Source organism: Rutilus rutilus (genome assembly GCF_951802725.1).
Source record: "Rutilus rutilus genome assembly, chromosome: 1".
Taxonomy (NCBI): Eukaryota; Metazoa; Chordata; class Actinopteri; order Cypriniformes; family Leuciscidae; genus Rutilus; species Rutilus rutilus.
Window position 1 is genome coordinate 51,905,450 of NC_140209.1, and position 12,518 is coordinate 51,917,967.

General features: G+C 38.6%; 1 protein-coding gene across 12 annotated transcripts in view; it reads right to left on the bottom strand.

Annotated features, from left to right (window-relative positions):
- The window catches only part of ep300b (EP300 lysine acetyltransferase b), a 42,244-nt gene that overhangs the window by 15,688 nt on the left and 14,038 nt on the right, over positions 1 to 12,518 (bottom strand). For 4 of the 12 annotated variants that reach the window (XM_084385202.1, XM_084385199.1, XM_084385197.1 and 1 more), the window contains exons 11-17: positions 11,170 to 11,268; positions 10,982 to 11,070; positions 10,749 to 10,901; positions 9,146 to 9,604; positions 4,536 to 4,757; positions 3,209 to 3,362; positions 2,182 to 2,300 (exon numbers count right to left, since the gene is read on the bottom strand). In XM_084385202.1, coding sequence (XP_084241328.1) covers positions 2,182 to 2,300; positions 3,209 to 3,362; positions 4,536 to 4,757; positions 9,146 to 9,604; positions 10,749 to 10,901; positions 10,982 to 11,070; positions 11,170 to 11,268 — 1,295 coding nt within the window. Of the gene's footprint in view, positions 1 to 2,148; positions 2,301 to 3,208; positions 3,363 to 4,535; positions 4,758 to 9,145; positions 9,605 to 10,748; positions 10,902 to 10,981; positions 11,071 to 11,169; positions 11,269 to 12,518 lie in introns of all 12 variants that reach the window. The other 8 variants (XM_084385200.1, XM_084385196.1, XM_084385192.1 and 5 more) reach the window with 3 other exon arrangements.

Consider the following 12,518-nt stretch of genomic DNA (forward strand, 5'->3'; position numbering starts at 1 on the left):
TAGAAGTAGCAGTAAAAAAAAAGATGATTTTAAATTATTATTATTATTATTATTATTATTGTTATGATAACAAAAAATATTATTTTTTTAATCTAGATTAAACAATTAAGACAGATGTGCTTAAGTGTACAATAAATATATATAAATATATTAATAATAAAAGTTTATTAATTTTAAATCCAATGTAATCCAATGTATTCATTTCACATCTGGAGGACAGCCTGGATGAAAAATGAATCCATTTCGCCAAACAAACAGGGTTTCTAGGGGGTGATGTTGGCAGGGTTAGCGTTTAGGGTACAGTAAGCTGAGGTGAGCACAAGCGAGGTGATATCGTCACAGACACATTAAATTACATTAGCGCAGCTATGAGCGTTTACACGACAAAGCACAGCAGGACTCCCTTCTTTACAATCCAACAGCACAAATCATCAAAGACACAGTAAAAATACATTCCTTCAAGGTGTCGACCCCACAGTACTCAGGTTGTGTGCCACAAAGAGGATTTGTTTTTGTGATGCTAATAAAAACTTGAGTTTTACAGCAATTTACTTTGAGGTTTTGGTTCATATCAAAAGATCTCTGCAGGGTTCCTGTAACCACCAGCAACATCTGACATGTTGCAATAACATCTATTAAAATATTGAAATTACAGCGTTTACAATAGTCACCTGATCTATGCCCACACAACCATACGAGTCCTTCAAACTGACGTGACGGGGGCGACACCAATGCCAGGACAAACAGGTGTTTCAAACAAACATACATGAACAAACACTGATCTGATACCAGTGAAGAGAGTGAATAAACCCAGAATCATTAAGCACTTTGAAGTTACACATGAAAATTATTTTCTTCAGGGTTCCCACACCTTTTGACCAATAAATGTCTGACTTTTTTAGTTGTCTGTGATAACTGGATGAGGATTTTTGTAGACATTTTGTTCAAATTTACTTTGTATTTTTGGTGATATTTGGTGGCAGTGGTGGGATGGCTAACCGCAAAATGGTGCCGAAAGTTACATTTTTAGGTCAAACATCACTCTCTTTGTCTGTAATGTTTGCTTGTCATACCTTAAATGGAGCCAGTGCATCATTTCATCAAATCACTGCTAAAGCAGCAAAATAACCAGAATAGCAGGAAACTCATATTCAGTCAACTGATCCCATCATGCAACAACACATGACAATAAACATTTGTGGCTATTTAACACAAATGAAAGCCAATTGTACTTGATCAGTGTATACATTTTAATCTGCTATGCTGGTTATAGCCAAAAAAAATAAAATAATAATTGGCCATAACTCTGGGGATTGATGGTAGACTTAAGCATGTGGCTTTTATGTGGCAAAATAAAACAAATGTGATGGATTAAAGCTCAGGTTAAAATAATGAGCTACATGGAGTTTAAGCAGATGACAGCAAAAACTACACTAAACAAACAAAGACAATAAGGCCAGCACAGGTTATGAGATCATTCAGCGCGGTTTCATTTTGTTGATAAGATTCGAAACAAACTAGTTCAAAGTGGCAGTTCATTATCACCATTTCAGTATATCTACATAACATTCCTCAGTTTAAGTAAATTGCTTAAATAAAACAAAATTAAAAGCTTAAGTCTGTAATATTTGCAGCATTAACATCACCATTGGATTAAAAAAAAGTTTCCCAAACATCCTGTCAGCCACTGGTTTACAAAAAAAAATATATATATATATATATATAAATTTAGTCCCACCCCAACCCCATTGGTTCAATCAAAGTTGTGCTGTTGGACTGGTCAAAAAATGGCTTAAGTCACATCAGCACATTCATCTAAAATTTTAATGTGACAAGAATTACAAACATCAGCTTTAAGGTTTTAAATCCTCCTGATGTGTCTTTTTTACGGGATGAAGACACAACGACCGCAAGAACAGATGCTCATAGTATGCGCTGCCTTATTTTCACTCTTCTTTTCTGACAGAAACGCTGCAAAAGCAAACTTGCAACGTCTCTCTCACATTCACACACACAAAGACACAACAGCAGGCAGAAGAGGAAGAGAGGGGTAAAGGTAAAAAAAAAAAAGAAAGAAAAAGTAATGAGACTAGAACTGAAAAGTGCTAGGTTGTTTGTAGCATAATGCGTGCCAGCGCAGGCCCTTACCAGGTTAGTTTTGTTACTAGTTCGAATACGTACGGGTATTCCCAGTAACTGGGGGTCCACCGGCTGCCGGAAGGGCAGCGACTCTGGGTCCTGTCTGTACAGAGCTTCCAGAGTGGGCATTAAAGCCTGGCGGAGCTCGTCGGGCTTAAAGACTGATGGAGAGGAAGGAAATGAAGGAAGCAGCAGAGTCAGGAATCAGGTACATATTCATATGAAAATCATAAGTACTGATTTCAAAGCAGTGTTTGTCCTTCATATTAAACTGCGAAAAAGGAATATGAACAAGCACCTGCTGATTCTAGATCAGAATTAGTAGATTTCATGCAATGAGACCTGATGTTTTTCCATAGTTTTAACACCATATAAAATGAATTCGTGTGTGGTGTTTTCCCTTTTTGTAAGATGCTTTGGTTAATGAATTTATGCAAATTACATAAGAACGTCTGTAGGATCCTTAAAGGTGAAGAATATTATTCCTGTGCCACTAGTTTCACCAAACAGAATAATAAAAAAAACATTTCCCAAATATGTTTCCCAAACAGCCCCCTGTATAACAGGTAGTCAAGAAACAGAAAGTCCCACCCCAAACTCACACCATAGAGCGAGGCCTTGGATCCAGACGTATTTTCCCATATGTACTTTTTGAAAGTCTTTGTTTAAGAGATATAAGCAATGAACCAAATAAACCAGCTATCACAACATTACACACTTTGACTTAAAGCAAAATTATTAGGAAATTAGACAAAAAGACAAAGGTACAACACCGTGTATTTGATAGTTTTAATGAGGGAAAGAACTACAATCCCATGAAGCACTGTGAATGACAATCGAACTTAAACTATTGATTTAAAAATGACACATACACATATATACTGGTATATATAAATGACAATGTTTTGAAAGCACCACGTTTACAGTCTACCTAAGTCTTGCATATAGTTTTCTCAGCACATTACACTTGCAAAGGTATGTTAACATAGAAAAGCCACATCACCTTTAAGGATGAAAGATCTACCCTAAAACAAAAGTATCTATGAATGTGTGGACGAGTTTGTTTTACCTTTCTTCTTGCTTTGTGTGTTTGCGGGAGTGCTGTTCTCTTCCTCTTTGAGTTCGGTTTTGACCTCCGGCTTCTTGTCCTCAGCTGTCGACCCAGTCGGTGTTTCCATTGGTTCTGTCTTGCATTCATCACCTGCGGGTTCCTCCTTCTTTATCTAGCAGACCAATCAAAATAAGGTTAGGGAATGAATCTCGGATTTAACAGATGTAAAAGTGTATTTTTGTTTTGGATGTAATTGACCCTTCGCTAAGCCCCGCCCTCCTTAGTTACTGTTGCTACGCCTGTCAAGCTTTTGCGCCTGGCACGTCTATTACAGTATGTATGCACCGGTTTCAGACATTCCCAAGGAGATAATTAGTCATTTTTGGCGAACAGGTGAAAATCTGAGAGAGCAAGACAAAAGGGACTGCAGTATGCATTCGAGGGATATATCCACGACATAATATGCAAACGATTAGAGAATAATTTCATACGCTGACCATTCAAATGGGAAACACACAAATTGAGGAACAGCTATGTGCATGCACAGCAGGGTGAGTGAAATTTGAAAATCTAATATTTATAAATCAAACAGCTTATCCATAAGTATTGTGGAATAAACACAAGACATTAGCCTGACCACTTTGCAATGATAACATTCTCCCGCTTATATTTTTAGTGCGCCAGGCTACTGCTCACACGTCGTGGGTCACATAAGTGACTAACGTTACTGTTATGAACTGATTAAGTTTGCATACCAACCTTTTCCTTGGAGATCTCCGGCAAGCCCCCTGATGTTCCCTCCTTTTACTAACTACCTTTTACTTATACTAGAACTAACACCGGGAGAGTCGCGAACGGATTGGGGTACTAGTTTAGCCGTCGATTAACAAAATACTGAAATATATTTTTAAGTAACGTTAAGTTATGTCAGTGAGCCTCCGTCTTGCCTTTAATCACACTGCTTGATCCACGAGCTGGACAATAACTTTATTCTAGAGCTGCTATAAAGCCAAAACACTTTACTTTTCATTTCCTATTATCAATGTAAAGCTGCTTTGGAACAATCTACATTGTTAAAAACGCTATATAAATGAAGATGACGCCCGGCATTTCTCCCCTTTGGTTTTAGGTTTCGGGAAGGGAACAAAATCCACCACCCCGCCCAAACTTTTAGGATACCGGGTATCAGATTTGCACAATCCATACGCATAACGCTTGGGCATGTTTCCCTCGCTCGAAAGCTTGCCAGACCTCCCGCGCCTAGTTACGGTTGCTAAGCCACGATTGGCCAGTGGCGGTTTTCGGGCGTGGCTTAGTGAAGGGTCAATTGTGTTTTCCTGCTCACCTCTTGTTTCTCCATCTTAATCTCAGTCTGCATGGCGGCCATTTTCCCTGAGGCCTTATCCTCCATCTCATTCTCATCCTCTTCTTCCTGCTTGACCTCAGTTTTGGGGTCAAGTGGGGCGGTGGGCTCGGATGATGTCAGTTGTGAGCTAGGGTCAGCACTGCTGACCGATGCAGGAGTTGAGGCCTGACCGTCTGCAGTCAGAGACGACTTCTGAGACAGCTGAGGGTGGGAACAAAACAAAAGAGGAGCAGAGTAAGAGCAAATAGCCAAAACAAGAAGCGAGTCAGGAGGAAAGAGAGAACAGTCAATGGCAAACAAAAGTCAGTAGGAACAGCCAAAAAAACAACAACAATAGCTTAGGAGCTAATAGAGAAACAAATGTTAGAACAAGTCAATAGAAATCAGTCGAGTAAAAGAGAGAACAGCCAATAGCAAACAAAATCTAATCTAAGAGCGATTGTTCCACAGCTTCCCGCAGCGTTGGTCTGGTTTCACACTTACTCAGTTCTATCAGACCCCCATGGATTTGCGGTCATCTTGCGTCATCAAAAACGTGCAGAGCGTTATTTAATATGGTGCTATTATGGGCAGAAGAGTGAATGGCACTTGTCACTGTATGTTGCATGAAGGCGGCTTCTCTGCTGCGCGCAAACGGACTTGTTCGAGGAGACAGCTGATTTCGGGTCATTCATTTGCTGCTCTGATTACGTTCACTCTGCACGATTACGCGGCACACTCACTCTCGCTCTTATCAAATCTTCACCGCTGTTATCCCCTACACGCATTTCGTCGAATTAATGACGTCGTCATCAGCTACAATGCAAGTGCATGTTACTTTACTTCCCAAACAAGTGCAGACCAGAGTTAAAGTTGCTGCCCATGACAGCTTTCAAATTAGCCATTTTTTATGCGACCCGTGCTGTTCCGAACTAAACTTCAGTGTGAAAACTTCCTAGAAGAGAACAGCCAGTGACAAAGAAAAGAAGGATCTGACAAAGGAACTGCTGAACAGCAGAATAAGAGAGAACAGACAGACACATAAGAGACACTAAAGCCCAAAGTATACTTTGGACGTCTGCGTTTTGCGACAGTCCGAGAGGCTTAATTTTTGTCATCGACGTAAATTTTTGGCTGCATCCAAAATTGCATACTTCCCTAATATGTAGTAGGCAAAAAACGTGTGGTAATAGTAGTATGTACGAATACACAGTACTCATAAAACAGTATGGGCAAAAAGTCCCCGGATGACCTACTTCTTCTAGCGAGATTCTGAAGTGTGTCACGGGAGAGGATTTGTGAATGGCAGTGAAGCAACACAACTGACGCTGGTAGGTCACGTGAATGTCTGGATAACATTAATTCATACTAGTACACACATTATTATTTTCAACAATAATAGCGCTCTATTAAATGTTTTATTCTTTCAGAATATCTGTTGTCTATTCGATTTTTTCGAGTTGTATTATTTAATACAAATGTATTATCAAAAGAATTGTGGTAATCAAATGAATGCTCTCAAGTTTAAAGCGCCTGTTCACACCAAGGACAATATCTATAATGATAAAGATATAGGGCCAGATTTACTAAACAGAGTAAATTAGCGTGGAAGCGCCATTCTAAAAAAAAGCGCAGATGGGAATGTAAAGTTCTGCACGTGATCTACTGACGATACACAAATTAAAGAACACAGACGCAGCCGGATCATTTCCATAATGACCGACACAATCTAGCAAGAGCAGCGCAAATTAGCGTCTGGTTTAAGACATGCTTTTTTTGGGCTGTAAATAACGGCGCAAATACCAGTAAATTGACTAGCGCAAACCTTAGTAAATCACCTTGCGTGATTCATTTGAATACTCTCCCACAAATTTTGCGTCTGAAAGGGAAACTGCTACAAATGCATATGCAATAAGGTCAGCCGCAAAAATAACCCTGTCCGTGCTGTTTCAGCGCTAATTCTTCACTAAGTGTCTTTAGTAAATCCTGACAGTAGTTTTTTAACACCAAAAGAGGGTTTGAGCTGGCGTAAGCTGTTAGCAAATCTGGCCCATAGGTTTAAAAAAATCATTCTAAATATAAAAGAATAGCAGAGTCCACAACTATAACGGCACAGAGAAACCATATCTTAGGAATCGCTTTCACAATTTTTTTTCCAGCTGCTGAACGAAACATTGACAGCGAATTAGAATCCATCCAGCTTTAAAGAGCTTGAGCATTTAAAGCGTCAGACGACATAATTGCAGCGCATGCTTAGAATAAATAGAACGATATCATCCGCTGGTGTAGACGCTAATATAGATATTGTTATAGTTTTATAGTTATCTTTATAGGGCTGTCGATTTAACGTTAATGTAATAAATTAGTTATGGGAAAATAACATACTAAAATGATTTAGCACCGAACACATTTGATGCACCAGCCCAGCCCCAGAGCTACTTTGGTCATCTTACATTTGTTTCATACAGTTGGATGATGAACATGAAGCATTTGTCCCGAATAGCACGAGTGTAAATGTGATATTGATTTTATACAACAGTTCAATAAAGAAGAATTAGTTAATATAGTGTTATATTTTAGACACGATATTGTCTGTTTTTGCTCAGTTTTGCCGACTAAAAAATTATCTATAAAGTCAGAGCAGAACTCAGTGGTGTTTCTCTTCTGAATGAATCCATGTTTTGAGTGAATCAATCAGGTGAACCAGTGATTCAAATGACCCATTCATAAAGAGAGGCTTAAAGGGTTAGTTCACCCAAAAATGAAAATTCTGTCAGTAATTACTCACCCTCATGTTGTTCCAACCCCGTAAGACCTTCGTTCATCTTTGGAACACAAATTAAGATATTTTTGATTAAATCTGAGAGCTGTCTCACTCCCCCATAGGCTTCTAAGACACTATAACTTGCTGGCCCAGAAAATGTATTAAAGACATCGTTAATATAGTCCAAGTGACTCCAGTGGCTCAATCTTAAGTTTATAAAGCAACGAGAATACTTTTTGTGCGCAAAAACAAACAAAAATAACGACTTTATTCCACTTTTCATTTCCTTCTCTCTGGGCCTCGAGTCTTTTCACGTAGTGTTTAAGCGTAGCGCGTCTGTGTTGCACGTCACCACGTAGGCTCACTATTGGGCGACGCTGGTCATGTGTGTGATGCGTGGTGACGTGCAACACAGACGAACACTACGTGAAAAGACTCGAGGCCCAGAGAGAAGGAAATGAAAAGTGGAATGAAGTCGTTATTTTTGTTTGTTTTTGCGCACAAAAAGTATTCTCGTCGCTTTATAAACTTAAGATTGAGCCACTGGAGTCACTTGGACTATATTAACGATGTCTTTAATACATTTTCTGGGCCAGCAAGTTATAGTGTCTTAGAAGCCTATGGGGGAGTGAGACAGCTCTCAGATTTCATCAAAAATATCTTAATTTGTGTTCCGAAGATGAACGAAGGTCTTACGGGGTTGGAACAACATGTGGGTGAGTGATTACTGACAGAATTTTCATTTTTGGGTGAACTAACCCTTTAATTCCTGAATGAATCAGCCATTTGAGAGAAAAATAGACATTTACCACCACCTACTGGCAGTTTTAGTTTCTTATTTAGTTTATCATTTTATAAAAAAATAAAAAAATAAAAAAAAACATTTTGAGGATAGTTTGCCCAAAAATTACACTTCAGTTTATTTACATTTACTCACGCTCATGGTTGTTGTAGCTTAAAAATGTGTGTAATAAATTCTATGTTGAATAAAATAAAATATTTCTTTCTAAAACTACTTTTTATAATGTCCATTTGATCCTTTTCTCATTTAACACAATAATGACTTTAAAATTATCTTTTGGGGGTAATTTCTTAGCCAAATTTGATGTGCGATTAATTAATCGGCACATCATGTACTTAATTCGATTAAAAATGTAATTGCTTGACAGCCCTACTTTACAGTTATTGTTCTTGGTGTGAACAGACTTTAATCTTTTAAAATGTAATTAAATTAAATTTGAACGATTCCTTGAGACGTCTTGGTTTACAGTTTAAATAAAAACATGGACGGAATTCTGTGATATTTAAAAAATTATGTTTCAATAAACTGTATTATTACTGTTATTACTTTTAGAAGTACATTCTACTGTACAATAGTAATACATTTCAAGGACCTATGTTTTGCGGAGTTGTAGCGAAGACTTTTGAGTTCCTTTGTGTATCTGAAGATTAAGTTTAAGTGGACTGTCCTCATATTAGCGAGGCGACAGACGCTGAAAACACCACAAGCGGCACGGGTGCTTGAGTAAGTGTGTAGCAGACAAAACTGCGCCATTCATTCACACAGAGACACGCGGAATAAATATTTCAATAGCAGTCTTTTTGGAGTTATACATTCACAAACACTGATTTTTGTAAAGCCCTATATCTGATCTATTCTTCCAAATTTGGCCAAATTCCAGGTCCACAATTTTGTCTGCATTTTCCGCATCGCGGAAATCATAGGGCCCTAAATTAATAGCAGATCCAAACAAATATTCAGTGACATACAAGTCAACCAATGAGAAGATGTGAGGATACAAGCAAAAACACCCTAAACAAACACATTATCGATTGTGATACTCACAGGAGTGCGTGGGTGTGCACAAAGCCCGTGGGCGTTCTGGGAAGGCACAGATGACGCTAGCCCTGTTTGGGGGCCTCCAGCGGCTCCGCCCCCATGTGATTGCTGCTGTAGCTGACTGGCTTTTTCTGAGCCCACCCCCTGTGCCATCGAGGGCAGCTGCATTGCAGGTGGGGCCATAGTGGTTGAAGAAGTGGGGGTGTGGGGCTGGGGAGTCTGGTTACCCGGCAACTGCGGGGGCGTTTGGTGCGGGGCAGGGGTAGGGGTGCGGCTGCGTGCGGGAGAAGGGGAGTTTTGGCGTAAGGGAGGACAGTGCGCATGCAATCCAGGCTGTGGAGCAGGTGGGGGGAGGTTGGACGGAGGCCCCTGAGGACCAACAGCGGCTCCAGAGCCAGAGACTGCAGACTGAGTTTGAGCTACTGGACTTCTGACTGCCTGCGATGGAGGAGTGGGCATCTGATTCTGAGAGAGGAAAAAGACAACAAACAAAATTCAGAGTTAACTGGTTGGTATTACTACACATCAAGAGCTGGGCGATCCATTTATTTTTTACGACATTTTCCTGATAGTTTTGTTGGTGCTATAACATCATCAATACTGCAGTGATCACAAGTTTCCTGAAGACTGTTTCATGGCTGCTTCTTGTTTCACCAATCTCTAATCAGTTCTTTCAAACCATCAGTTACAATGAATCTGTTCAATAACTGATTCAGTAATTCACTTGGGTCACCTCATGTATTAAAATGTTTGTGTGGAACATATAAATAAATATAGGTCACCTTTATTTATATAGCGCTTTTTACAATACATATAGTTTATAGCTGCTCTGGAGAAAACAGTGATGTCATCGTCCAGCTCAGTTCAGTTCTGAGCTGGACAAACATAAATTTGGACAAATGACTGAGTTTCTGCAGTGAAGAACTATCAGTAAAAAAACATGCTGTTATACTAAACAAATGTATTTTAGTTTTTGCATTAAATATTTTCAATCCATTTGGCGACAATGGCTGCTTGGTCCAAACAGTTTTGTTGAATATATTTTTCAACTATGTATTTTATATATGTTGAATATATTTTTATGCAAACTGTGATTTCAGGATTCTTTGATGAATAGAAAGTTGAAAACAACAGCATTTATTTGAAATAGAAATCTTTTGTAACATTATAAATGTCTTTACTTTTTTATCAATTGTATGTGTCCTTGCTAAATAATAGTGTATAAACAGTTTTTTTTTATTTTTTTTTATGTTAATGCTGGGCTACATCATCCATCCTTATTTCCACCCTAACATTAAGTTTTAGGAGTACACTTAAGTACCACTAAATCACACACAACATTACTAAACACAAGAGGTGAAACATGAAACAAAAGAGGTTTCAATGAGACATTTCTAACTTAATAATCTCAAGTTATGCTCAATCTCAATGAAAAAGTAATAAAAAATGTAGCATGTTAGTCAATATTGTCTTTCACAAGAGATTATAATAGAAAAACTGTTATACACTCTTATAACCACCAAAAGACGAATCATATTAAAGTATTAGATGCATTAGAGACATCAAACTGTACTGAGTAATATGATATGAATGTGCTTTAATAGCTGACCTGTGGTATGGCTCCCTGCCCTGCAGGTTGGTTCAGGCCACCCACACCCTGGCCCAGTCCGGCACCCGTGCCTGGAAACTGGTTCTGCATGTACTGGTTTTGTAACTGGGGTACGTTGGGTTGAGCCATTCGAGGTGTTCCCTGCATACTCATCTAAAAATACACAATAAAGACACCAAATAAACACTTAAAGTTAAATCAGTCGTTCCCCATTAGGTCACAAATGAGTTTACCTGATTGAGGTTTGTTCCCATCGGCAGGGGCGGCGTTGCCCTTTGACCCATTGGCTGCTGCATCCCCACCTGGGCAAACTGATTCATACCTGCACGGGTGAGCGAGAATGAAAGTCACAAAAAAAGACAAACACAAAAATATGGATTTATTTAAGGATGTTCAAAAGAACTGTTCTTCAACTACAGACCATTTAGTGAGTGTGCCATACCAGCAGGATTCTGCATGCGGTTGGCCATCGGATTGGGTCCAGTGGTTTGAACTAAGGGTGGATCTGAATGGGGACCATCTAGGAGAGATCAGAACATCCATTACAACCATTCCATGCAATCAATAACAAAAATCTGTATCCGATTGCGCTCGGGCGGCAACAATGTGATATGTACAGGAATGTTCACCAGATGACTTTAATAGCTACATTTCTAAAGAATGAATCATTCTAGAATGAGTGGGGTGATTTTATTGGTGAGTGCAAAATAAAAATAATATAAAAGTTGGAAATGTATTGTTTTTTAAGGCCCGTCCACACCAAGGACGATAACTATAAAGACAACGATGAAGATACAGCTCTAAAAATCATTCTAAATATATAAAAGAGTCTACACCAAAACTATAATGGCACAGAGAAACATGATTTTTTCCAGCTGATGAACGATAAAAACATTGACAGCCAATCAGAATCCATCCTGCTTTGAAGAGCTTGAGCTTTAAAAGCAACAGACAACAAAACTGCAGCGCGCTTATAATAAAAAGAAATAATATCATGCGTTGGTGTGGACGCTAATATAGTTATCGTTACCTTTATAGTTATTGTTCTTGGTGTGAATGGGCTTTTACTCCTGAAGACTTTTTTGAGCTGGAGCTTTTGATCCTTTCAGAGCTGGACGATATCTTTTTTTGGGGGGAGGTGTTTAGACATGAGCTAACTCTTTACAAGAACCAACTCAAAACTCTTTCAGTAACCATAAAGTGAGCAGAGTTAAAAAAACCTCTCCACTTGAGATTGCATTCAGCACATTCCCACTGTTTTTAAACAATTCAGTATAAAATAATATTAATTGGGATTTTTTTAAACAAAATAATACTGTAATACTCCAATTTTTGTATCTTAAAATAATAAATTGAGAAATAAATTATATTATTTTATAGTACTGCTGTAAAATTACAATACGGATATTTAAGTCTTAATTTACAAACGTTAAAGTCACCATGAAATCAAGATTGACAATTCTTGTTCTTTTATGGAATACTGCAGTATTTATTACAAAAGATTTATACGTGCGGATTCATATTTTGTAAAAAGTAAAAACTTGTAAATTGATCAAAATGACTTCCGGAGCTGCAATGTCATCTCTTCTCTTCTCTGAGGACGTGTTTACTGGCGCGGGGGCGGGACAAACTGTCACTCGCATGACATCACAGCAATAGCAAACCACAACCATCCAATCAATTCCCTGAGGACAAAATTTGGTTGTTGTTTGAGAAGCCGTTTCACTCAAATAGACGTCACAAAAGGGAAGAAAAGACTATCTCAACTTC